This window comes from Paramacrobiotus metropolitanus, unplaced genomic scaffold (genome assembly GCF_019649055.1).
Source record: "Paramacrobiotus metropolitanus isolate TYO unplaced genomic scaffold, Prichtersi_v1.0 Parri_scaffold0000022, whole genome shotgun sequence".
In the NCBI taxonomy this organism is placed as follows: Eukaryota; Metazoa; Tardigrada; class Eutardigrada; order Parachela; family Macrobiotidae; genus Paramacrobiotus; species Paramacrobiotus metropolitanus.
In genome coordinates this window covers 691,826-716,805 of record NW_026570242.1, presented here as the reverse complement: position 1 = coordinate 716,805, position 24,980 = coordinate 691,826, and the positions used below count along the sequence as shown (strand labels likewise).

The window sequence follows — 24,980 nt, the reverse complement described above, 5'->3', positions numbered from 1 at the left end:
GCTAAAGGTCTCCTAGACATTGGGCTGACACCGAAGTAACGTGGCACCGCTCAGCGCACCGGCCCGTTACTTCTCCCAGGCTCCGCCCTGTCCACCAAGGATAAAAATACCGGAGGCCGATCGAGCCGCGATCGCGATGACCCGGACCAGCTGCTTGGAGTAGTCATCGGTGGCCAATGGATCGTTGACAAGAAGATTGCAGCCGGAAGTTTTGGTACGCTCTTTATTGGACGCGACATCCACAGCAAACAGCCCGTCGCCGTTAAAGCCGAGCAGAAGGAGTGCTCGTACCCGCAACTGCATCGCGAGTACAAGTTCTACCAGATGCTCACCGAGGGCCAGGGTGTTCCGGCTGTCCACTATTTTTCGGAAGCCAATGCATCCATTCCGAAATATCACACCATGGTGATGGAGCTGTTGGGCCCGAATCTGGAGGACGTCCTACAAGCGTGCGGCGGATCCTTCACCCTTAAGACCGTCTGTATGGTGGCAGTCCAGTTGCTCGACCGCATTGAGTTCATCCATTCCAAAGGTTTACTGTATCGTGATATCAAATCGGAGAATTTTCTCCTTGGACGGTACAAGGAACCCAATCACCAGGTTCTACACATCGTTGATTTTGGTCTATCCAAGGAATACATTAATCCTACCACCCGCCAACATGTTGCCTTTAGCGTAAAAAAAGGTTCAGTCGGTACGCCACGGTACATGAGTATTCCTGCACTGCAACATCATGAACAGGGCCGACGCGATGACCTGGAAGCTTTGTCGTACCTTTTCCTCTACCTATACTGTGGTCGGTTACCGTGGCAGGGCCTTCCCGGGTCGACATTTGCCGAGAAGTGCAAACGTATTCTGGAGAAGAAACTAAAGCTAACGGTCGACGAAGTGTGCGCTGATGCTCCACCGGAATTTGGGAAATTTATGAAATACGCCCGGAACCTGGAATTTGAGGCCAAGCCGGACTATGAATTTTGTCGCGGGCTATTCAAAGCGATGATGACAGCGAACGGGCTGGAGTCTGATGATGTGTACGATTGGACTGGGCAGATTCCGGAGTTTTGGAAAACCAAGAGTAAGTTACTTGATAATTTGCCGGCATTGCCGGATGATCTCAGTGAGCAAGTCCGGGAAGCAGGCAAAGATATACCCTTTACCTTGAAGGAGTCAAAACTCGGAAGCCAAAAGGCAAAACCCGGAGCCGGAAAAGGAAAGGACACAAGAAATAAACGCGCTGATTCGGCATCCGACCAGGGTGGATGCTGTTCGTGCTGCTATGGGCTGCGAAATAAACGGAAGCGCCCGAAATGAAATGCCACGCCATCGTCCTGCTCCCACCGGTATATCTCTTGAAGATGTGCTGTGTCCCAGTTTCAGAGTATTGTCGTTCTATGAGATTGATCAAATCAGGTACTGTTTTGTTTATGCTTTTTTCCGATGTAATGAATCTGTTTTCATGTTCTGAGTCATGCGTTTTTGTACTGGATGAATGTTTTTTCATTGTTGTTTCGTAATCATTGTTTTTTTTTCATACCGCTATCAATCATTTTGCATTTTTTAGTTGCCATATAATAGCCAATAATGATCTGTTTCGTCATCGCAATGGATTCCTTTCATAAACATTCAGTTTCAACCTGGTTCTCCCAAATCTTCTTCAATATCTTCCTCTTCAAATTTCTTTTGCAACTCCAGTAACTCCATATTGCCTACAAAATGCGTTCAACCAATCATTTAAGGTTAAGAAATTTCGTACCACTGAGCAGGCAGCAGTCAGCCGCGTACATCTTTACTTTTGCAGCAGAATGCTTACCATCCTCTCCCATCAGCCAGTATGTTTTCATTGCTCCTTTTCCTTTAACAAAAATTTCTCCTCTTTCAACTAAACGAAAGCTTCCAAACGTTTCCAAGATATTTTTCGTCATGGAACTTAATTGAATTTTCAACGCTGCAAAATTTATGCTGGTTAATCACATCAATAATGGAGTTCTGATGTTTCTTCGGTATTTGCTTAAGTATTGCTAATTTTTCAGTTAACGTTATAGCACGTTACGTTCAATTCCTTTTTTTTACTACCTCTTTTGTACCTACCATTGGATCTTTCTACGGCTACAATTACTAGTATTATGATCTCAGCTGATGAAAACTATACTTGCATACCTTCACCACTCGTCAGCATCCTGAGACAAATGTCTACTGTAGCTCCAAAAAGGGAATAGCGGGGTAGCTTACGCCCTGATCCGGTGGAAAAACTTAAATCAGATTTTTCACACTGGCTTGTACGCGGCATAAATCTTTACCTATAACGGCCGCCACAACCGGACCTACCAAAACGCATACATCACTGCAGTGACAATACATCACTGCATCTTTTAGTAATATTTTTTGTTGTGCAGTCTGTCAAACTTACCAGAGTGAATTCCTATGCGAAGCTTCATCTGATCATCCGGTCGGTGTTTTATTTTGAAACTGTTTATCTTGAATAAGATTGTCAGAGCCAACCGTCCAATTTCTCTTGCATGAAGTATTCCGTTTCGTAATGGTAGGCCGGAAACAATCTGGAAAATTCTGAGAAGCATGGAACACGTTATTCTAATTTATCGCGACCTTTCTGACCTGCGTAACGTCGTTCCGATTTTCGATCTTATAGGCGTCAAATTTTGAAATATTCTCATCGAAAAATGCGTAAAGGTCATTCAGAAATTCCAAAACTTGCAGAGGTGTACTTTCCGACGCCATCGTATTGCTAGAAATAGGTCGCATATGGTCTTGCGTGCGGTTAAAAAAATATTCTGGTTCATACTCAGTTCTACTCACAATCCAAGAATATCGATATAAGCCACAGTGATCAATTCTACATTTTCAGCATTCGGCCTCGTACCCTTTTTGAGAGTCTCTGCAATGTCCCTGACAAAATTCGAAACAGCGCAATAGATTACAAACACAAAGGATTGCTTTCAGTATGGCTGACTCGATACGGGTACGGTACGTACTTACATCGGCAGTATTTTGTAAAGCAAAGTGTCGCTTCTCAGTTTCTCGTCCAATAGCTCATGATTTTTCTCCTCCACAATCGCTTGAAGACGAGCAGATTGAGCTTCCATTTGTAGCAAAAGAGTATCAAGAACATTCGAGTGCTCGGTCATTCCTCTGCACACGCAAAATATTTTAGTTACGTTGTTAAGGTCGAAATTAGAGAAAGGACATTTGAGCGTTTACATAAGTTTTCCTTGCTCTCGCAGTGCCTTTCTCAAATCTTGAGCTGTTGGCCGTTTAGCTGGATCCATTGTGTAACACTTTAGGCAAAGGTCACGTAACTCCGGTGAACATGCATCTGGCTCGATATATGGAATGAATGGTGCGTTCCCTTTAACCGTGCTTGCCTTTACAGCCTCAATAATCGCTAGCAAAAATGAAAAGATCAAACTGCAATCTCAACATTTGTGGCCTGCAGCTCCTTGCCTCCTGCTTCAGGATCCGGGGTATCTTCCCTGGCAAATGGTCTTCGTCTTGTGATGATTTCTTGCGCGATCACACCGAAGCTGTATACATCGCCTGGTTGACTCATTGAATTGATAACTTCGATTTGTGATGAGGCTTCTTTAACAAGATGTTCGGGAGCTTTCCAAACTTGGGCTAAACGATATTCCGGATCCCGTCTGGCTTCCCACAGTTCCGCTACAGTAAGTTCATAGAATGCCGGTAAACCGTAATCGGCAATTCTTAGCATAAATCCAGAGTCGATATAGCAACACATGGATGTCAACCGTCCATGCACCCTCAAGGAACTGTTGTGAAGATACGCGAGCCCTTTAGTGCAGTCACTAAGAAAGCTGAAGCGAACCGTCCACTCTAATTTAACGTTCGGATTATCCAGAGCTTTCTAAACAACAAAGCTGCAATTAATTGTGCATCTTGTACCAGGTGTATTAAATACAGTAATCAAAAATATCAAAGCTCAAACGTTGAAGTCCCACTCTTACCGAAGTCTGCCGGGATACTTACATGAAGCGTTCCCTTATTGCAAAATTCGTAGATCATCAGTACATGGTCCCTCTCAATGCATGCTCCAAGAAACGGCAAAAGGTTGTCATGTTCCAGTTTGAACATCTGGCGAACTTGCCGCAGAATGGTGTTATTCATACGCAAAACCTGTTTCTTTGACCAGCGCACAGTGATGGGATGGTTCTTCCAAAAGGCGGAGGCAGTTACACGAGCATTCCCCATTGATTCGCCTAAGCAACGGTCACTTTAGAGCCTGTGCTCTTTTAGTTCAGTCCGCGGCACTGCTTACCCATACCTGCAAACAAAGCTGGTTTAATCTTACACTGTGTTTCAGCCTTAAAGTTCGATTATCAGTAATCCAGGTGTGGATGCTTTATTTTAGCAAAAAATTGCATGCTGAACGTACTCATGCCCATTGAAGCCCCCATAGAAGCGCCAGGAATGTGTTCTTCTTCCTTTTTAGCAGTCATTGCTGCTAGCATTTTTTTCTCTTTATCTTTTTCTTTGTCTTTGCTTCTTATTTTTAATTCGCTCCACCTAAGCACCCAATCGTTAATCGATAGCGTAAAACACAGATTTGTTTGTGGAACTTTGGGCTGTTGTAGTACCGGCTACCGAGTACCTCGCAATCCACATCTCGTCTTGTCGCTTTTGAACCACCGCATGTTTCCGTAGCCGGTGTGCAGCATACGCCAGCATAAATACAATTGGTATTCCGATGCCAAATGATATTTCCATAACATCACTGGTGCCTATTTTCAACGTGTGCGAAAGTATTTCAAAATTAATAATCTGAAACATTAAGCGTCAAACGCACCACCGGTCGTGCAGTTAGTTCCTGTGTAGCCGCAAACCGGCTCGTTCAACGGCGCTTTGCCACCGGGCCATGGTATATCGGCTGTTTGGGTGAAATTGGACAAGTATCCCCAATAAGAACCAATCACCTGTGAGCTTTCAAAATTTTTTTAAATGCAGTTTTGGTATGCATGTTTCGCAAACTCACAGAATATGTCCCAGCGTCTGGATCCGTCATTGCATGAATGGAGAAATCATCATCTCGGTCTCCAGTAATCATAATGAACATGTCACCACTGGCACCACCTACGGAACCGGTGGAAACCAGGAACACTTTTCATAGATGAATATGACGTTAAGTAAAATATAAAAGCAATATTGCTTGCGGGTTCTCGATGCTTTACCAAAATATTACCATAAAATACAGATTGACCCCAAAGATATGTTGACACATTAGCCATAGTTTCCTCCGCTGTAAGGTCAGTAATTCCATCTCCGAGGCTGAGATTGTACTGAAACGCGCAGTACAGGATGCAATCGTAGTATGCCGAGGCAAAGTAATTCAAACCATCGTAGTCATTGCGAAATTCAGTCAACTCTGGCATAGCATCCAGCATTTTCTTTGCTTCTTGGTCCAAATATTTGTAAGCTGCGCTCTGGGTTTTGTCATGGAGGGTAATAACCATCACGGACTGATAAGCTTGTTTCGCTTGATTATCAAATGTGTCGCCTACGCAAATCGTCCATTGTCAAACTTTGGAAAACTTCTAATTCCTCTGCAATTATTTACTGAAAACCGGCACCTCGTTTCCAGCCATTGTGCGCTAGGACGTCCGTGGCGAATACGTCCAGTGTGAAGAAAGCGTACTCGCCGTTTGTCATCTTCAAATTCGACGCATTAAGCATCAAGTTACGCAGTCGGTCTCCTCTTACCAGGAGGACAAAGACTACAAAAATGGTATGAAAACATTAAGTTTGTTGAGGTGAAAGGTAATTTGCCCAACTTCTCGCAGATTTGCTTGCGCTCAAAAATGCTGCGGTGATATTGGTGTGAGAATATAATGGATAATGCACTTCGTATGTGTTGGGAATGGTGGATGCAATTTGCAGATTCGATATCAAACCTATAGGCGAAAATGTCGTAAACAGTCTTTATCATCTTTAGGGGCGGCATACCTATATACATACATCAATACACAAAAACTGAAAACCGCACCCACCGTACTTAGCGCATTGGTCTTCAGTGTAGCGTCATCGCTATCATAAAATACAGCAAAACGGCTCCAGTTCTGTTGTGCAGCAAATAACATCAGTGAACTCCACTGCGAGAACGTGTTGTAAGAACATCTGTTCAAGTAAGCATACTGTGCCGTGGTATCGATCAGTTCACCTCCCCCGGTTGCCTAAAAAAATCGCAGTATGAACGAACACTACCGTAAAAAGCAAGTTTATCGAAACCCGTGACCTGGGGGGGGGAGGGTTAGACATGTACTCAGTTTTTTCACTTTTGCTCTCACCACATTTGTGGGGTACGCTGAAGTCAACAACGTGGATTGTAACATATCCTCCGTGCAAGCAGGAGCTACGATTAGATTCCCCGCAATGCCTTGGTCCAAGAGAAGACTGACCGTTTTGTTGAATGTTTCGAATGGTAAAGGAACATTCACACCGTCATACGCTGCTCTTCGACAGTCGTCGTACAGTTCCAGCTTGACCTCATACTTGATATTGTATCGCGGAAGAGCGTCCCTGAACGCCACGTACAGCGCAGGGAGAATATTGGCTGCTTTATGCATGCTATCGCTGGACGATGCATTTCGAGATAGGACAACTCCAACTTTAATGACAGTGGGCTGACCATCGGGAGGAGGAGCGGATGGCGTAAAATTTCTAAGAATGATTTGATACGTCGGTGGTGTCGTGTCGTCGCAAAGTCCGCTGCTGATATAAAACAACAAGATCCACCCAAATGCAACCATATCTAAATTAATTCTGTTACAATTTACATTGACTCCAGCGCTGGTTAAATTATCAAAATAGGAGCAGGATCCAGGGAGACAATGCAGAAATCCTTCTTTTAAAGTTTAAAGCGATCGCAAAACTGGTTTTGGGACTATCGGGTAGGTCTCTCCGTTTACTTGCTTTTACAAGTGTTCGAAGTACAGTAGACGAGTATATAATTAATTTGTTCTCAGCTTTTGATGACATCACTTCGCTTGGTTGCGTGTAATGGGTTCGATAACCACTAAACCGAAGTTACCGAACTGTTGAATACGGCACGTGGTACATGTAGGTAATAAATATGTTTTTATGATTTATTTTCTGCAATCGGCACTATAATTTAATTTTTAAAAACGCTAAATCTAAACTTAATTGTGGGGTATGAAGAAGCGCAGCGCAGACTTTTACCAAAATTTATTTGGGCAGTCAAACCATCAACAGATAAAAGAATGAAAACGGGTTAAGTATTGTCAGTATATCACAGATCAAAAGCACCGTAACCCAGAATGAACAACCAGCTGCTCGCTCGGGCGATTCGCAATATTAGAGATCAGCTAAACACAGACGTCATCTAAACAGGTTGGTACCGTTATTACTTCCCAAAGAACAGTTGCGGACCTTGCGGTTGACGCACATCGACGAAAGACTGATTTGGGCCACCGACATTATTGGCCCAATGTGGTTGAAACAAGGGTTGATTGAGCGCAAGAGGCATTTGCACTGGGATTGGCCCGGAGACTTGCCGTTGCAAATGTGGCTGTGGTGGTAAAACGTTCGGCACGGAATTGTTGCCGAACTGCGGCAAACTTCCCGGCAACGGTATTAAGGGCTGTGGTGGGTTCCAGCCTGGGAAGAATGGATTGATCGGCGGGAGGGTGGTGCTGGGCAGTTCCGGTGGGGGTAACGTCGGAATGTTCAGCGGGCGGGACTGCCACTCCTCCATATTCATCACTGATTCGAATATGGTTCTCCAGGCAGTTAACTTTTTGATGGATGGATCGACACTGCCGGCGATCCATTCGTTGAGCGTATTTTCGTCGTACACTTGTAGGAAGGCGTCTTTCGCTCGGCTTAGATAGCCGGTATACAGGTACAGGTAACTGTTGATCTTGTTGATTTGCTCCTCTCCGCGCCAGATCTGCATGTACTGATGTCGCATTTGGTATTCGGGATAACGGTTGGTCAGTTCTTCCAGAAAATCCTTAACCGGTTTGCGTATTCCCTCAACCAGATGTACGACGCGGAAGACGTCCACACCCGGAAACTGGCAGGTGTTAAACTGTTCAGCAGTTGGATCAAACGTTAAAAAGTCGGTGGAAATTCTTATCGTATCACAGCTCAGAATCTTTGCCACTTGCTCAATGACGGGCACGTTGTATTCGCCGGTCAGTAAAACTTGCAGATTGATGGCTAATGACGGAACCGCCAGAGGAAATAATTCGCATAATGGATAGAAATGATCATAGCGCGACCAACCGCTAAGCACAATTCCACGGAAATTTTGCAGCTTGTAGCCGTTGACCTTCAGTGCCTCGATCCAAGAGGTGTGGATCTCCAGCTGTGTCTTGACGTCCGGCATTTGTCGACTTTCCCCGTCAGAACCCTTGAATGCCGTAGCACCCCAGATATTCGGGAAAACTGGACCATATAGGTCACCGTTTCGTGGGAGATGTCTGGTCCACTCTGTAAAGTAGCTCCAGATCATGATTTCTACGTGATTAACGAGATCACCCAGCCCATTTCGGATAGTGTCCTCGTGCATATTGTGGAACATGTCGTCCCACATGATAGGACGAATATGTGGATATTTCGTTCGCAGGAAATGCAAAACCTGAGCCACATGTGAGAGGAATAAATTCTGCCGTCCAATAAAATAATTATTTTGCGTCTGCGCTCGACAAACCGGACATTGACCCAAGTGATATACCTGCAGCAACATCAAGACAGTGTCTGTTAAATTAATCGCGATGTTGTGGCAGTAACTGTTGAGTGCGTATTTATGTCGCAAAATGGCTGGCAGTCACTCAACAATTTACCTCTACCGGCCTGTGCGCTTGCAATAAAATCATAAGAATATGTAAATTAATAACATGGTAGTATGATTTGCGTTATTTCTTTTGAGGCATTAAATAGGCTGATTGATGCCGTGCAAAGTTAAGATGTAAGATCAACTGAAGCTTTTTTGTTAAATAAGCTTGTTACTGGCTATGCTAATAACGTTTTTAGTGACAAAGACGATGCATGTAAAGAGGTACCTCATCGGCTCCAATGTGTAAATAGGTTGCATTGGGATGCAAATGAAGCATTTGCTCAACCATTTCCGTTACGAGATCCAGTGTTCCATTTCTCGTAGGACAAACAGCTGACGCGTACGCTTCGACCTCGCGGAACTGTTTAAACTCCTTGTGTTTCAGCACAAATTCCAAGTGCCCAAACGTTTGTACCAATGGAATTACGTACAACTCGTTCTCCTCTGCCAACCGGTTAATCTGCTGGATGTCACTGATTGTGTAAGCATTGCCCGCATTAGCCACTTTAAAGCGTCCTGAATAGGGGAACATGTCCTCGTACTCCATTAACAGACCCGTTCCACCCAGTTTGCGTATCAAGGGAAAGACTTCTTTATAGTAAGATAACTTGAAAGGCGCGCCTTTCAGATCGAAATGCACAACACGTTCTTGGATTCGGAAATTCGGATTGTAATTGGGTGGAGGCGGGGGAGGTTGGAAACCGGTCTGGACGGCCTGCACAATGCCCGGCAGTCCGGGCATGTTGCTGGCGGTATTTATAAACTGTGGCTGCTGAGATACCAACTGGTTTTGATTTTGTGGAACATCTCCTCGCTGCTGAAGTTGCTGAACAATCCACGGTTTTAAGGTAAAGGTACCAGGCTGGAAACTCATTTGTTGGTTCAGCTAAAAAGAAATCAGTTTGATTAACATTCCATGAAACCAAAACCAGGAAAAACTTCGACGATTCGCACAAAATGATCAAGAACATTACTAAAATATTACATTTTGCGGTCAGGTGGTACATTTAACCGTTATGCCGCACTACCGTTTGTAAGCAAATTGCAAACGGTTACGTACGCGCTTCCATTAAACTAAAATACCTAAAAGGCTAATCGGAAGTCGACTGCAGTGAGAAACAAATTCTGATTGTGTCGCACTATGTTTTGTGCCGGTTTTTGCTAATCAACTGACCGCTAGCAGCTTACAAAATCAGACATTTTTAACTTTTACTCTCGCATAACATAGGAAACATTAAAATCGATGAGCGAACGTCGGCCAAGGGAAGTGACACTGAACGACTTTGTATTTGCCATTGCTATTAATACAATAATAATGGAGTAATTGTTGTTATTAATAGAGACACTGTAGGCCCGAGCTTCACGAGAATGAAAGCCTATAACTAAGCAAAAGGCAGACGAGCGGGAAAATTCAAAAGAGTGTAGTGGCTGACGCTAGGAAAACCGGTTTACATGTTATCGATCCAGTTCTGACAAACAACAACTTTTTTAAAAAGCAAGCGATCGAAATTGTGCCATAAAAGTATGGTTCTAACCTGCAGTCATATTTTGGAAAGCTTAGCCGTCGTTAATGTATACCACGCGTTGTCGTTGCGTAAATAGCAACCAAAAAGTTAAACGAAAATAACTGGTGCAACAAAGAAAGAATTAAACCAACAAAACAACGACGAAATCAAGATACCTACACTATTTTTTCAAGCGAAATATTTATTGCGTAATTACCTGCATTCCCGGCCATGGCGGATTCGTATGAGCGTTTCCAACGGGACCAGACGGAAGCGTAACTCCTTGCTGTGCATACACTTCGACTGCCGGAATGGGTGCGCGGGTGGCAGCTGGTCCATGAAGCAGTTCCTGCCCCGAGGCCAGTGGAACGGGTGTGGGCGGCGGCGGTTTAGTTTGGAACGCCTCAAAAGAAGTAAGAGGGCGCGGTGGTTCGGAATTAATGTCCATCCCAGGAAATGGTCGAATAAACTGTCCCTGAGACAGAAACCGACCATCCACTTTCTTCTTTTTCACGCTCTCCTCCTCCATAATGGATGGCTGTGCTGCAGTGAGCGTTGGGTTATGTCGCTCGTCGTCTTCTTCCCGCCAACCCGGATACAGGGCCTCATTGGCATCCGCCCCGTTAATTTTGTCCATCAGATCGTTTCCGGCCAGTTGCATTTCTTCCTCATTCGGCGTCTTCAGTGCTGATGGCGGGGCGTCGTCATTTAGCTGTAATTCGCTTGATTGATCGCTGGTGTTGCGCGGGACAATCACGGCTTTCTTGGCGCTGATTTCTTCAAGGGAGAGAAATGACTTTAAACCCATTACGCACATTGTACTGAGCAGGACGGCGATGAAAATGCGACCGAACTTTGAGGGAGATAAGTATGCGGTCTTCCGGAGAAAGCGCATGGTCGCGGTGCCAGGGAATTAATGTGCAGTTAAATTGAAGCTGATAGATCTTGTAGAAGCACACAGTTTCCGCTCACTCGCATATAGCTGATCCAACCAGTGGCGGAATTAATGGAGATTGAGTGAATTATAGCAATCCAGTTTCGGAAAGTGGGATAAGCAGGTTATAAGACAATGAATTGTTGATCATTCTTGATGGTTTAACCCGGTAAACCTAATAAGCCGGTTTCTCCTGTAAGTACCACAAGGAGGAATTATAATATGTAATGTGGCTATCGCAATGTAGCAAACTCGTCGCGAGAGATAAAAACATACCACCGCACATCAGCTGACCAGTTTGGACAGCAAAAATTAAAGTAAAACTCAGCCCTGAGTACAGCTTGAGCTACTGCTCTCATAAAATTATTCTTGCAAACTATGAATGCCAGATATGCCTAGCATGAGCCCCAAGCGGTGTTAATTCATTAAACCATCGTTATACTGTGTCAGTGTGCCATCAAACCTTGGCTTGCGAATAAAGGTACCTGCTTCACGTTACGTAATACGCAAAGCTAAACGTTCCAGCGACATTCAAAATGCAACCACATAACGTGAGTGATAAATAGCCGGCATAAATTTTTTCTCAGTGTTTCCACACCATGAACACTTTCAGTCTGTGCACAAGGGAACTACTGGGTGTGACAGGTTGCCGGCAGTTAAAATAGAACCTAACAGGGCGCGCACAATTATTACAATCAAAAACTTTATTTGCCAGCTTCCGTGGTGTTAGCTGCTTGTTTAAAGCGTAAATCGTTGCATCAATACTCGTAGACATAATAATTAAAAACATAATTATCTTTCTGACATATAACTATGGTGTCCACTGATGCAGTGCATTACCTTCGGAAATTAAGTAGCACTATATTTTTGCGGAAATCACAAAAATAATAATCACAAAAATAACTGTTAATTTTGTGATTTTCTTAATTGGATTTGCAAATCTATCCCAAAACTTTGGGCAAAATTATACTGCATGCAGTTGAAAGCTTGATCGTTTTGGGGCTAATGAAATTACCATAGGATAAATATCGAGCATTAGGTTTTAATTATGGAATTTCTTTACATACTTTTAATTCGAGTGTAGTACTGACGTTCCGTTTCAATAAAATTTTAATTTTCAGTACCTTGGTCTTATGGATTAAGTGATTACAAAAGATGTGAAAATATAATCAAGAGGAATGCACAAAGTATGTTTCCATTTCCCACATTAACATAATATGTAATTCTACCTTCTACCTGCACCCTTTGAAAGGTGATGATTTGGCGCATTCGTTTACAGTAACGTAATATGTGGCACACTTCAGCAGTTAATAATTCAGTTATAATATAATGAAACTTGAAAAACCACAGTGCAAGTGTGGTGGGGTGCAGCATAAAGTACAATTGCATAATAATAAAGTGGTTCGAATGCAAATTTCAGCACGATTTAACCATATTGAAATACGACTTATAAAATCGAGCGAGATTAATAATGACAACACATTTATTATAATAAAGCGATAATTGAAGTGAATACTCATAAGTTAATATTAACGATAAGAGAACACCGAAATCCTAATAATAAGATGCAAATGTTTTTGTCAGTAAGGAATGCACAAAGTACAGTAGATGCGGCTACACCGGAAGAGTTCAGCTTACCGGTAAAGCAAAATGCTGTCCGTTTCTTCAGTTGTAAGCGTTATCCATCCACATGTGTGGTTATGCGCATGAGAAAACCACTGACAGATCGTTCCAGGCCAGAATTTCAAATCCTGCCCGGCGACTTGTGGTTCATGCTTCGATATCAAGGTTTCGGCTGCCGGTAAAAATATTAAAGAATCCAATTTTTTAAGGGCAGACCAGGAATTCTGACACAGTATTAAAACCCACAGAAACCTAAAACATAATTTTATTATGTTATAAGTATGGCACAACGGATAACGAGGATGCAGAGTTTATACCGGTGTACGGCTGAGAAAAGAATTAATTTTGTTTAAAATAGGAAGCTTCTGTAGATTATTACATTTACTAACTAGTACTGATGTTGTGTTCACACTGTTGAGCGTTCAGGGATAAAATTCGGCACTCTTAATGCTAATAAAACGCACAACTACCAAGTTGCTCCAGATCAGTGATTGGAATAGCTGTTTGACCATTCGTGAGGAAAGCACTTAGCAAGGAGTGATTGCGCCATATACGGCCATATTGATTGCTCCGCCGCATCCAGTCTCAGATCAGTGCGGGCAAACAGTTTAATGGGGGTATTATGCCGTTGAAAATCTTATGCTTTATACAACAACAGATCGCACAACAGATTTTATACAGGAAGGAAAGAATTACAATCTCGCCGAGGAGAAAAGCTGCTTCAACTGATCTTGCAACTTAAAAGCTGCCGGCACTGAGATGCAGCTTTTGACACGACACACACTATAGTATAACCATCATGTTCATAGTGTATGCAGTGGCTTGCAACCGTCCATAAAGTATGCAGCGCATATATACGGTAGATATGTGTGAGGGCTTTATGAACGTATTATTTCTTTCGGCATTTTTTCTCCGTAGGTCGACAATTGCGCGGTGCTGAGGACTATATCTGCAAGATGCTGACAAGCGTGAAGTGTAACCGGTTTTCCGTTTGCCATCGCGTATTAATCATGTGGCCATTACCAACAACCGCACAGTCACAGACCTCAACAATCTACACTCTTCATTTTTCGAAATCGTAACAAAAGCACATGACGACACTGCTTTCTCCGCTAAAACAAGCTACTCATTTATCAGAGTGAATATCAAAATATTATATAGAATGAAGCCGCAAACAAAAGTCTTAACAAACTCTTGATACCTGAATGATAACGTAATTACCTAACCAATGTCTCAAACTACGTGAAACTTCTAATGTTGTTAGAATAAAATAATTAGAAACTTCTTAAGCGGGTTTGTCGCTTACTTTAGTTATTAATTATAAAATGGTTTAACTAAACTTTTTTTTGTAATAATTGAATAATAAAAGAAAGCGAATCAGTTTTTATTTGCATCAGTTTTCACAGTCCTATAGCGTCGTATTAAAACTTTTTTCACGAAGTTATAAAGTGTGGAGTGCTTTTATACAACTGTGTATGCTGGTTATACCGATACTGCAATCGACCGGAATCATAATTGCTATTTGCTTTACGTCAAAGTGCTTGGTGCTTCACACTGCGACACGGTTGTTGTTTTAAAAAACAGCACCCTTAACAGTGGCATAAATAATCCTGTACAAAGTAAACATGACCGACAATATGTGCTAGCCAGACGGATCGGTGCTTGTTTGGCCAGTGTACAGAGCTCTTATGAAACTGTCGACCATCTTACCAATTGCCCGAGAGTAAATAATCCCTGCAAATTTAGAATAGAATATGCAGCCATGAACTTCACGCACCAGTCGATGAACAAACCATATGGCTGTATGAATACAACCACAAGGAAAAACTTTAAAACATCAGTAAAATTTAAATTAGTACGAAAAGGTTCCAATTAAATCAAACACAGCCACGATAAGAGAAAAATATGAAAACAAGTTAATTAGTATGACTGTAACACAAGCTATTTAAAAATGAATGTATCAAGAACACCAGCATTTAAATTATTGTGATCTCTGAAATTATAATACGTAAATAAGAAGCAGGTCATAAAACTATGTAATAAGGAAAGAATTCGAGGGACAAAAATTGCAATCGTACCGTGTTACGAACACCATACATTTACGGACCCATATCACTTGGCGGTTACGTAAATTAAAGGTGTTTAAGGAGATAGGTGAAAATATAAAAAAATGCTCCAGCAAATTCGAATGAGATTGCAGTCGTACGACACAAAATTACATGGTACTTACTACCACAGGCAGTTTTATGAGCAATTAAAGAGCTGCTCATAAAAGTGCAGTTAAAGAACCGATAACTGAAAACTTCACACTATTAATTTTAAATATGTGTGTCTGCATATTATTATTCTAAGTTTTTCTTAAACTTCTTAAGTAGCATACGCCTATGTAGTTTTCAGTAATTATTATAAATTGACGTGTACTGGCGTCCCTTAGTACACATCGGTACTACTTTACTACTTCTACCCCTACTACTAAGGCCTAGGCTTTACTACAACTTCTACGCGAGTCATGACCGCGACTCCGAGTATCGACTTCTTAGAAATCCCCAGCAGAGAACTTTGACCGCGACTTGCCATTTCGACGTGACCGCGCTTCGATGACGTAGCTCAACCTATTGTTCTAGTGTATTAGTTGACCTCATGTTCTCATTAGTCCACGTGTAGTGATGCAGCGGTGTGATTAGTCCACGTGTCCTCAGATGTCTCTTATTGGTTAGCGTGTAAATCCCTATTGTTCTCAGACCCGTACCTGCGCGTACGAAGAGCCAGCACTTGCGGTGCCCAGGGCTATATAAGGCGCTCGTCGCCCACACAAATGTCAAGAGTTGTAATCCCAACAAAAGTAGAGTCTTGTTACTCGATCTGATTAACTTCAGGCTTTTGCTCTGGTCTTCTCTTTCCAAGTGAGGCTGTTCAAACTGACCTCTGGGTGACCTTTCACCTATTGTCAGGGGTCATTCCTCTATCTCGTCGACGTGCATTATCATCTTCGGATAATCTCGTGACGTAACAGGTTACCCATTTGATCCCACTTGATTTGCCGTGACCTTTCGGTCTCATCATCATCTTCATGCCCTGTAGCGCCAGGTTGATGGATATCTCTTATCGCTTCTGCTAACATCTAGCGTCGGACAGGTAACGTATACTTCTCCGTCGTGTGTGTATTTCTCGTGTTTGCAGGACCCGGACCTCTTCTTCTTTTCCTTTCCTACTTCATACCAGATCAACGTAATCTTCTACCATCTTCCGTAACAGTTTGAGACAGAGTCGCTCTATCCGACTGGACGTGGTCGGACAAGTGGATACGGTACCCACTTCACTGTGTTAGGTCTTTAATTCACGTCAAAATACACTGTGCACACAGTATTACCATATAAAATACCGTGGTATTTTACCATGGCCAATGATGCCAGTATTTACTGGCCAGTAAATATTGGCATCATTGGCATTACTAGTACGTTGGTATTTCTTTCAGATCTTACGAGAACAATGTCACCTACCGAGTAGTGAAAAGCCCGGAAAAGTTAGCGTGCATAACCGTGTGCCTTATGGTAGAAGTTTTTTATTTATGCCGTCTGAAAGATGAACGGAAATATTGACACCACATCGAACCCGGACGAGAAGAACAGAATTCCAGTTCTGGATTACGATAATTACGAATATGCCCACACTGAAAACGAAACGTTTCTCGCCAGTATTAAAGAGATCCTGGCAGACAAGCCACCAGTTCCATTCAGGCATGAAGATCCTTTCGGAAAGTCAATTGAGTCCCCGGAAGTCAATGGCAAAACGTCTAAAGAAGCTTTAAAATTTCTGAAGAACATCGGTAAGCGGCTAGGCGCATTATCTATCGCTAGAACAATCTAAGAGATCCGGTTGCACCATTGTGTTGCGCTTGCTTATGAATTATTAGATCCAAAATGGATATCGGAAATTGCTGGCGATGAGGAAATCGATATTTACTTACACGAAAACATTATTGGCAAATATACCGTGAAAACCCATAGGCTGGCAGTTCTCGATTATCTACCTATCATTCACGTAAAGGTCATTCTCGAAATCCATTCTGGATCTATTGCAAAAACGGTATACCACGAAGGCTGTGTTAATGGAACACTAGAAACCATTTGGCAGAAAAGTGTTGAGGAAGAAAAAGTATGTATGTAGCGATAAACCCATGATGCCTTGCAGTTGGCACAGGCGTACTGAATTTTGGTACCGGCAACATATTCTTCAGGTAGGCGCCCAGCGCAATCGATACACTTGCTACATCGAGAAGCGTGAAAAAGAATTCCTGGTAAATGTGCTAAATTTGGAAAATGGTTCCAGTGCTGCATGGTACCATGAGTATACGAAAGACTTGCTCGAAGGATTTGTTGGTATGTGTGCAAATGTTCTGTTGGAACGTTTATTGGCAGCGAATGAAGTCACTCCTGAGAACCTTGTGTTTCTGACGGTCGATCGGCTGGGTTGTATTCAGAAAATGGAATACGTGAGTAAGGCGTTCTAGAAGTGCAACATCCATCTCTAGCTGCAAATTCTTGTAACGATGACCGTCGTAGAGCCAAGTTCCTAATAAAATGATCGCGTTGTGGCCCTACAGAACTGACTGTTTTGGGTTTCAAACCACAACTCATCTGAAGGACCGCACGGTTAGCTGCAGCACGTACTTGCTAAACCGAAGGTCAGTAGCGGCTGTAGAATTACAATATACTGTTGCGCATAACGCCGCATATTAATCTGTGCCAACAACCTAAGCATATACGTACTGCCAAGTTTTTGATTGATTTCACTTGCACTTGCCATCAAAGGGTTGTTTACAAAGAAATCCCGGATAACGAGGCGGTGATCAAAAGAAATACAGTTCCTCCATTCGAAAAGTCAGGTGACCATTACTACTTTATTTTTTCAAAATAATAATCAGCAAGGCCCTTAGCAAAAAAAAAAGATTCCACTGTCATTAACATATTTAACTCTTTGTCTATCTGCAGCATCGATTCCCCCACTTAAAAAGCAAATCCGCGCATCCGAGGAGATGGGAGATAACTGGTTTATTAACTTACAAAAGGATGAACAGCTGGTAAAGTTATTCGAAAGCTAAGTCTGTTCGTTAAGCCATAATTTCCGTTTTCCTTGCGTTTATGCAGCGATTTGCCAGAATGACCTATTCCAACACAGTTGGTCGATACCCTAAACTCGTTGAACCGTTGCAACAAATGGTGCACGCCGTGCTGGTTTTCCGGCCGGATGACATTTTTGGTTTTGTTAACAAAACCTTTCAGAAATGGCGAACAGTATTCAAGGAACAGCAACGGACTAGTGAGCAACGCAATACAAAGGATACCACAGACACCGAGATTCCTGCCACGGAGAACGATTTTATTAACCTCCTAAAAGCCTACCAAAGTTAAGAATCAAAGCCGGTTTCCAGTCAAAAACAGAAAAGCTGCAATAACTGCTCTCTCTGTACGACATATAGAGAAGTACTCGTAGCCCAAGTTCTCTCTCAGCAGCAAATGATGTTGTGCGAGAATCTCAGAGTAAACAGCTCATGGTATGCGCATTAATTATAATTATGTGAAACAATTTTACTGATGCCACCAATGCATTCGCAATCTATGGCGCTGTTCATGCACAACTTCAACCGACTCTTCGTTTTTAACCCAATGAGAATGGTCATCCACTGGTTTTGAGTGCATTCCCGGGTGGAGATTGTGCCTGCCATGTGTTTCTCCCACCGCAGACAAACGCTGGTATCCGGTTGCTTTGACTTTTACTTTTTGCTGCTCTGTTCCCATTGCTACCTGCATTGCGGTTGCTGTGGCTTGATTCTGTCCAACTGAACCGGTCCGCAGATGTTTTATCGCATGGGCGCGTTCCCGCGCCGCCTTAAGTTCATCATCGTCCGTCTGATGCTCCTCATAAACAGTTTCAGCAGGTCCGCCAGCCAACCGATGGAAACCGGTGGTCAAGCTACAAAATGCCGCGTTATTTTTAGTAACACACTAGCAGTCTAGCACGTATCCATAGATAACAGTCAACAAACGGTTCTTACAGATGCACAATTGTACCCCTTGGTACTGCATCGCGGAGTTTGTCCAAAACCGATTCCCTGTGTCGATGCTGCCGCGGCTGCGAAAAGGATAAAATCATTTCTGATTTCACAGTGTTATCATTACTTTTGTTACCATTGATAGGGAGGATATTCGGCTTGATACGTCACTGGTCTTGGCTAAACCCAGTTGACTTTCGTGAACTGTGGATGTTTCCATTACGCTGCCATCATGTGGTACGATAAAGAGAACTGCATACCCAGGATATATTACGTCACCATCCTAGATATAACAAAGACCGTTCTAAACTACGTTTAAAAGTGTAAGCGCGCTGTACTCACGGAATCCCGAATTGGTTCGCGGCCCGATTTGATCTGGATATCTTGGACAGAGTGAGGCAGCTTTGCAGGAGCGAAGTGCTGATTCCTTCCTTGCAGTTCCATAACGGACCCAGCCAGAAGATATGTGTCAGCATACATGTCGAGATCCGCAACAATACGGCCGGGTTTGACTAACCGAACGTCACCGCGAGATAAACGAGCCTGTTCGATCTCACTGTCAATGTTGTCACTCTGCAACAGAAGAGGCAAAGAAATGAGCGAGCTTAACTGAAGAATCAGCTAAAAATTGCGTACCACGAGGTTTTTCATCTGAACTTCGATATTTGTCACAATGGTAACAGCGATATGCTTCCACAACTTCCGTTCCAATTCAGGGACCATTTGGAAAGCTAAAAACAAGTTTTCACTGGGAATGAAGAGGAGATCTACAGCTGTTTCGGCAATAGCATTCAGTCGACGGTTAAAGCCAATAAGAAGCGCTTGTTCATTCAGTCCGTTTCCAGGCAGGGCATATTCGATCTTAACGTCGCTCCCAAACTCGGAAGTACCAGTATACTGCCGTTTGATATTGTCGGTGCTATAGATTTCCCCAAGAGTATGATGGTCTAGAAATACTTTGGAAGTTTTCAGCTGCACTAATCCATTCGCTATTATGTAAATCCCTTTAGGCACGTCATTCTCATGCAAGAACGTCGAGCCCATTTCCACCGTCTGCTTCTCATAAATCATTTTGAGAACGTTGCAGATCTTTTCATCGCCTAAACTCCAGGGTAAATTACGGAGACGCTGCTCGGGATCGCGCAACGGTATACGATGCGGAAGTTTCCCAAGTTTCTTCATCTTAGCATCCAGTTCCGATTCGAATTTTTCATAATCGTCTTCTTCAATGACGCCTTGGCGTTTCAACATGACGATAGTCTGCCCAATGGTATTCCAGACAGCCATAATGGCTTGCCGCGTTTTCACCGCAGTGGCGATATCCGAATGCTGTTGATTCAGCAAACCGATTTCATGCGCGATATCTTCACTGGACTTCCTGCATTTAAGGCGGAAGCCTATGACTAATGGCTGGAAAGATATGAGCTGATCGAGCAGGCGGCCAACATCTTCCTGCGCTACGATGTACCCATGAGCTACCATGTATGCTTCGTATAGGTGGTGAGTGATGCTGATTTCGATCAACCGGAGCAAATAAGGGCTAAGTGGCTACAAACCAAAAATAATGATTAATCGTCATTGGCATAGAAATTGTTCACCGCTTCGATTTACCTTTAATAATCTAAGGACGCGACTAGTCCGAAAGATTCTCGCCAATCGCAGCGCTCTGACCGCTGCCGGGTTTAAGACGATACGCGTACCACTCTCCATAGGTTGTGATAGTGTGACAACATTCATGATCAGGTCCGCATACGTCAGTAGCAACAAAGCAAAGTCAAATCGGTTCCAGGTGATCCACGATGTGCCATAATACTGCTTCGTTCCACATCCATACCATTTCAGTACGCACTCCGTGGTGTAAATTACAGCAAAGCCAAAATTGAGCATCAACATCACGATGGTCACCACTTGCGCAACCGACGACAAGTCGTTGTTAGCAGTAATTATCCATCCAGCTATAGTCAACACAACGTGAAAAAACACGGAGCACAGAACCACGTTTTCGAATTCCGATGTCTGAACCATCTCGAACGCTGCACGCCGAGAGGAATTCTGCGGTGGCACCATGCTGCTCTCGTGAGATGTGGGGTGTCTAGCATCCGAGAGCCGCTTCCGCTACCAACAACAGAATAATGAGAATAATGAAACAGACATATATTCTCGCTGATGCTTAAGTTTCTTATCGGCTTACAAATCCGAAAGACATATGCGAATATAAATAATGGCGAATATGCGTTCCTGACAGCTCCTTTCGGTGTATAGTCACTTCGTCTATCAAGTCGCATAAAACTTTCAAAGAAACTCTGGTCAGCATGCCGCCTTCATACTGCTTGTAAAAAGACATCTTTAGCGCCTTTGACAATTTGCTGACTCCCGTATCTTGCATTTTCAGAATTTCCTGGGGTAGGACGCAGGCTTTCTGGCAGTTTATGCACGCTATTTGAGCAGTCAGGATTCTCAAACTTCCGGTCTGCAGGAATAACGTTTTGGTGCTTAATAAAAATGGCTGAGTATTCGCACGCATTCTCGAGATTATCAGTCTTTTATTTACTCGTATTTATTGCATTACTCGTACGTTTTTAGGATTCTTTTGGGTGGATGCTTTTCCAGATTCTTTCAAGCTAGTGTGGTTGGCTACTATCTGCCAGTTGACATCGCTAAACCGTGAATTCTGCCTCATTGTCCTTATTTCTTCCTGCCGAATTCTCTCCAAAGAGTTGAAAAATCCTTTACGTGCTGTAATAACCACTTGCGACTCGGAATGCTCAGAGAAAGAACCTACGAACGCGTAGCATTTTATAACAAAAAACGTGTTCTGGAATCCAGTGTCAGTTGGTTAAGGCACTACCTAAAAAGATCAGCAGTTTTCTCATCGTCGAACACTGAATGAACTGCGACAATGCGATGACAACGATCACACTTATTTCCAAATCCACTTCGGTATCTCGGCGATTCCCCAGCAGCATACCCTTTTCGGTATCCATAACATGGTGCAGCAAAACCATTGCCGTGGCTCCTCTCGGCGTTGTCCAGGTAATCAAGAAAACATTCCTTAGATCGTAGATGCTGTTGGCGTCATCCATTCGCATCAGAATCGGTCGTAAGATAGTCAGAGCCCCGATCGTCGACCATACCGTAAAGGCGTGCAGCGCTAAGTGCCGATACACTGTTTTCCACCAATCGGATGGAAGGTCATCCGCGACCGTGTATGCGGTCTCAGCCAGGAGATAACCAACCAGCAAGAAGATGAAGACGTTGAAGATGTAGGAGAATGTCACTAAAAACCTATCCCTTGCGTGATCCGTTGGAGTTAACGCAGTACAGAATAACGCTTACTGGACAGCCACGGGTTTTATGTTGATGCTGATAGCGTCTGACTTGTAGTTCGTCCATAAGCCTAATGTGATCACGGAAAGCATTGCACAGCTGCCAAATAAGTAATATGCAATCCAGGCTACCACAAATGGTGTGGACAGGAGAATGAGCACTTCTGACTGCCATGAGTTGTAAATGTGCATCAAGAATACCATTTGTAAGACACCACAAGCAAAACCTACAAATCATTGCCAGCATAATGATTTCAAGTGTCGTAATGGCAGTGGTGTTACATTTCTACCGAATGCCGGTGCCACAAGAAGTCCCAAGAGTATTGTTTCCGTAAATAAAACTGGTGAGAACGACTGCGACGAATAACTCCGGAAAGCGGCAATTACGAAGGTGTACCACGTAAATGTACACCCGTTTCCAAACAAAGCACTGGCTTCCATGAGCACAGACGTTCGATGATCGCAATCTAAAATAGGAATCAATATTTTGGTGGTAAAAAGTAGACCGTAGTCGGGGTTTCCCCTACCAGTTTTAGCGATTTCCGAAGTTTCGAGCGAATCGGTGGCACTGACAATACTGGCGAATAAAAAGCCGGTCAATAAACCCCAGGTACTGTGTTGATCTCTAGCCAAAATTAGGGTGGATGACAAAGTCGTGATTGCGATTGCCAGGCCTAAAATATGAAAACGGTATGCTTGCAGACTTATTACTACAATGACAGCAGCTCTATTCTTTTTCTAAGTAGTTTTAACTTTTACTAATAGAATATAGCCAAGAACGCGCTGCTACGAAAAAGCACTGACTATACCGCCAACAAAGGTCGTGCTTACTTTTGCCTACAATGGATAAAACAGCAACATGCTTCCAAAGTAGTCGGAGAGAATGCAGTGGTAGCCGATAGGCGGAATAAAACAAAGTAATTGGAAAGAACAAAAGCATAATCAAATTCCCGGACAGAGCAAACGAACTGACCAAAAGCTCCACATACGGCGGGCTGCAGTGGTGCGAGGCCACGCTGATGATTATGCCGATAATGATAATCATTAATGGAAACGGTACAAAAATTACGCGAGCAAGAAATGTATGGGCGTACTTGACCGCAGATCCAATTAATAATGCAACTGAGACTGAAAACACTTGTGGAGCGTGAAAATGGTCCTGCATTTTGGTATAATGTTACTTAATGTTATGTGTTTACTGTCGACAGATTCAGGGTGAGGGAGACATATAGTTGGTGCTCGATGTTTGCGGGGAATTAAAGCCATTTAACGCCCAAGCGTTAAATGACGTTAACGCAGAGCGAGCTCACGTGTCTTGGCAACCATGGTTGCATCCTTCAGAATGCTTCCAGGGCCACTTTGCCACGTACACGCAGTTTCACGGCCAGAAAAATTCGCAACCCTCCCGCCCGCCCGTTTATGCGCATTGTATTGTATCTCAACGTTGTTCGGTGTTTTTTCTCGTGTTTTTCTTTCTCATACTGCTTGTACCAATTCGATTTCAATAAAGGGGTGTCCGGCGCGGCTTGTATCATAACCTGGGTGACCGACGGCACCCTTCAGCGTGTCGCCTGGACATCGCTCAGGCTGATCACTTGCCCCGGCATCCTCAGGCGGCAACTTTCGGTCGTGAGCGAGCTCATAAGCGTTAACCTGTATTTTTATAAACTCCGATAAAACAATTACATTGCAAATATAATGCGATCTGTAGCGAATCTTTGGAGTCCACAAATGCAAGAACTTGTAACTTTTCTGCACATGTAAACGGCAAAAGCCATTAAGTCACTTGTGTGGCACTCGAACCTTTGGGAAAAGCTTGCCACGTGCCTCAGACTCCATTCAAGTTCATTGAGCATATATGCAAGTATGTACTTATCAGTCAATAAGTGCAGTATTACTGCTGAACATTGTAAATTCCTGTTTTGTTTAGCAACATGAGACAACAGTGATTTGTGCCGTAATAACTGTCGTTGATATTAATTAAGTGCATGCAGATCAGTAATTAAGATACTGCATAATCATTATGAACATGCACATGCCTCAAACAAGTACTTATGTGATGTAAGTGCTACTCGTACCTGCGAGTTCAAGAAACATAAAAAAAAATTAAGAACTTACTACATAGTAAGTACTGATGTAGAAGTTCTTAATTTTGTAGTGGTCTAAGAATAAAATTAATGGGACGAAGCGTTCGTTCGTTTGACAAAATGTGAGGCAAGAATAATATTGCAAAGCATCATTAAAATTTGCCAAAACCGAGTTACTTTTACGAATATTATCCGAATGCAGATTATGCAGATCGCTCTGCAACTTTAACATCCATGGTTTATCATGAAACTATCCTCATTAATAGGGTAACAGAAAAAACGAAAGCATTAAATTTTGTTCAGATACCGGTATCGCAGGTCGAGAAATCGTTTGACAACCACAGAAATTTAAAACAAACTGAAGATATTTCTATCCTTTTATAAGAACATCCCACCCATATGTTTGTTCTTTTAGGAAACGGGTCACGATAGCACAGAAAAAAACTGAAAACATTCTTCTGCATCCCGACGCAGTCTCGATTGTGATTCTGATAGACCTTTCCATTGCATTAATAAGGAAATTTGTAGCATTTTTTGTTTTGTCCAATTTTTATAATTGTGTAAAACGCTCCTTTCGCTCAGTGGACTTTAAAGCAGTAGCGTCTAGTTATTAGCCACCTCAATTA

At 43.0% G+C, this 24,980-nt stretch overlaps 5 protein-coding genes across 20 annotated transcripts; 2 read left to right on the top strand and 3 right to left on the bottom strand.

Annotated features, from left to right (window-relative positions):
* Positions 1 to 188: 188 nt before the first annotated feature.
* Positions 189 to 1,627, top strand: LOC129586770 (casein kinase I-like). The gene is made up of 2 exons (XM_055480175.1): positions 189 to 1,075; positions 1,165 to 1,627. The coding sequence occupies exons 1-2, from the start codon at positions 325 to 327 to the stop codon at positions 1,227 to 1,229; spliced, it is 816 nt and encodes a 271-aa protein (XP_055336150.1). The 5' UTR covers positions 189 to 324; the 3' UTR covers positions 1,230 to 1,627.
* LOC129586771 (atrial natriuretic peptide receptor 1-like) lies at positions 1,488 to 7,053 on the bottom strand. The gene is made up of 21 exons (XM_055480176.1): positions 6,315 to 7,053; positions 6,023 to 6,200; positions 5,802 to 5,921; positions 5,601 to 5,744; positions 5,213 to 5,527; positions 5,006 to 5,103; positions 4,820 to 4,946; positions 4,625 to 4,754; positions 4,409 to 4,539; positions 4,285 to 4,309; positions 4,003 to 4,246; positions 3,460 to 3,880; positions 3,217 to 3,400; positions 2,995 to 3,147; positions 2,815 to 2,904; positions 2,614 to 2,743; positions 2,408 to 2,555; positions 2,298 to 2,321; positions 2,158 to 2,232; positions 1,811 to 1,945; positions 1,488 to 1,706 (listed from the first exon to the last, which is right to left on the bottom strand). The coding sequence occupies exons 1-21, from the start codon at positions 6,774 to 6,776 to the stop codon at positions 1,630 to 1,632; spliced, it is 3,411 nt and encodes a 1,136-aa protein (XP_055336151.1). The 5' UTR covers positions 6,777 to 7,053; the 3' UTR covers positions 1,488 to 1,629.
* Positions 7,054 to 7,198: 145 nt separating this feature from the next.
* Positions 7,199 to 14,986, bottom strand: LOC129586680 (uncharacterized). Of its 8 annotated transcripts, none has more exons than XM_055480010.1 (6): positions 14,600 to 14,896; positions 13,279 to 13,848; positions 12,905 to 13,141; positions 10,550 to 11,459; positions 9,054 to 9,713; positions 7,199 to 8,725 (listed from the first exon to the last, which is right to left on the bottom strand). In XM_055480010.1, the coding sequence occupies exons 4-6, from the start codon at positions 11,225 to 11,227 to the stop codon at positions 7,391 to 7,393; spliced, it is 2,673 nt and encodes an 890-aa protein (XP_055335985.1). In that variant the 5' UTR covers positions 11,228 to 11,459; positions 12,905 to 13,141; positions 13,279 to 13,848; positions 14,600 to 14,896; the 3' UTR covers positions 7,199 to 7,390. The 8 variants fall into 8 exon arrangements, with proteins under 8 accessions (XP_055335985.1, XP_055335986.1, XP_055335984.1 ...); XM_055480011.1 differs by having other exon boundaries at positions 13,269 to 13,838; XM_055480009.1 differs by having other exon boundaries at positions 13,279 to 13,838.
* Positions 14,987 to 15,631: 645 nt separating this feature from the next.
* On the top strand, positions 15,632 to 18,624 carry LOC129586781 (uncharacterized). 5 transcript variants are annotated; one of them, XM_055480200.1, is made up of 9 exons: positions 15,632 to 15,976; positions 16,070 to 16,196; positions 16,365 to 16,715; positions 16,803 to 17,044; positions 17,127 to 17,381; positions 17,452 to 17,573; positions 17,701 to 17,774; positions 17,881 to 17,969; positions 18,037 to 18,624. In XM_055480200.1, exons 3-9 carry the CDS (start codon positions 16,472 to 16,474, stop codon positions 18,298 to 18,300), a joined length of 1,290 nt encoding a protein of 429 aa, XP_055336175.1. In that variant the 5' UTR covers positions 15,632 to 15,976; positions 16,070 to 16,196; positions 16,365 to 16,471; the 3' UTR covers positions 18,301 to 18,624. The 5 variants fall into 5 exon arrangements, with proteins under 5 accessions (XP_055336175.1, XP_055336170.1, XP_055336172.1 ...); XM_055480195.1 differs by having other exon boundaries at positions 15,633 to 16,196; XM_055480197.1 differs by having other exon boundaries at positions 15,633 to 16,212.
* LOC129586780 (sodium/hydrogen exchanger 10-like) lies at positions 18,139 to 24,124 on the bottom strand. Of its 5 annotated transcripts, none has more exons than XM_055480191.1 (14): positions 23,759 to 24,124; positions 23,099 to 23,395; positions 22,795 to 22,941; positions 22,558 to 22,734; positions 22,278 to 22,494; positions 21,790 to 22,226; positions 21,517 to 21,719; positions 21,133 to 21,411; positions 20,553 to 21,056; positions 19,578 to 20,489; positions 19,284 to 19,514; positions 19,078 to 19,224; positions 18,945 to 19,021; positions 18,139 to 18,862 (listed from the first exon to the last, which is right to left on the bottom strand). In XM_055480191.1, exons 2-14 carry the CDS (start codon positions 23,310 to 23,312, stop codon positions 18,478 to 18,480), a joined length of 3,930 nt encoding a protein of 1,309 aa, XP_055336166.1. In that variant the 5' UTR covers positions 23,313 to 23,395; positions 23,759 to 24,124; the 3' UTR covers positions 18,139 to 18,477. The 5 variants fall into 5 exon arrangements, with proteins under 5 accessions (XP_055336166.1, XP_055336167.1, XP_055336165.1 ...); XM_055480192.1 differs by having other exon boundaries at positions 23,921 to 24,124; XM_055480190.1 differs by lacking the exon at positions 23,759 to 24,124 and having other exon boundaries at positions 23,099 to 23,641.
* Between the last annotated feature and the right edge of the window lie 856 nt (positions 24,125 to 24,980).

Coding starts and splice junctions, on each gene's coding strand:
- LOC129586770 (XM_055480175.1), top strand. CDS start 325: ATGCTCACCGAGGGCCAGGGTGTTCCGGCTGTCCACTATTTTTCGGAA. Junction 1,076..1,164: donor GGAGTTTTGGAAAACCAAGA/GTAAGTTACTTG, acceptor TTTACCTTGAAG/GAGTCAAAACTCGGAAGCCA.
- LOC129586771 (XM_055480176.1), bottom strand. CDS start 6,776: ATGGTTGCATTTGGGTGGATCTTGTTGTTTTATATCAGCAGCGGACTT. Junction 4,540..4,624: donor GACGAGATGTGGATTGCGAG/GTACTCGGTAGC, acceptor TTGGGTGCTTAG/GTGGAGCGAATTAAAAATAA. Junction 3,401..3,459: donor CCCGGATCCTGAAGCAGGAG/GCAAGGAGCTGC, acceptor CATTTTTGCTAG/CGATTATTGAGGCTGTAAAG.
- LOC129586680 (XM_055480016.1), bottom strand. CDS start 11,227: ATGCGCTTTCTCCGGAAGACCGCATACTTATCTCCCTCAAAGTTCGGT. Junction 9,714..10,549: donor CGCCATGGCCGGGAATGCAG/GTAATTACGCAA, acceptor ATTTCTTTTTAG/CTGAACCAACAAATGAGTTT. Junction 8,726..9,053: donor TACACATTGGAGCCGATGAG/GTACCTCTTTAC, acceptor ATGTTGCTGCAG/GTATATCACTTGGGTCAATG.
- LOC129586781 (XM_055480200.1), top strand. CDS start 16,472: ATGAACGGAAATATTGACACCACATCGAACCCGGACGAGAAGAACAGA. Junction 16,716..16,802: donor AAAATTTCTGAAGAACATCG/GTAAGCGGCTAG, acceptor ATGAATTATTAG/ATCCAAAATGGATATCGGAA. Junction 17,775..17,880: donor TCCTCCATTCGAAAAGTCAG/GTGACCATTACT, acceptor GTCTATCTGCAG/CATCGATTCCCCCACTTAAA.
- LOC129586780 (XM_055480190.1), bottom strand. CDS start 23,432: ATGCAGGACCATTTTCACGCTCCACAAGTGTTTTCAGTCTCAGTTGCA. Junction 22,227..22,277: donor ATAAAACCCGTGGCTGTCCA/GTAAGCGTTATT, acceptor CGCAAGGGATAG/GTTTTTAGTGACATTCTCCT. Junction 19,515..19,577: donor TTCAGATGAAAAACCTCGTG/GTACGCAATTTT, acceptor CTTCTGTTGCAG/AGTGACAACATTGACAGTGA.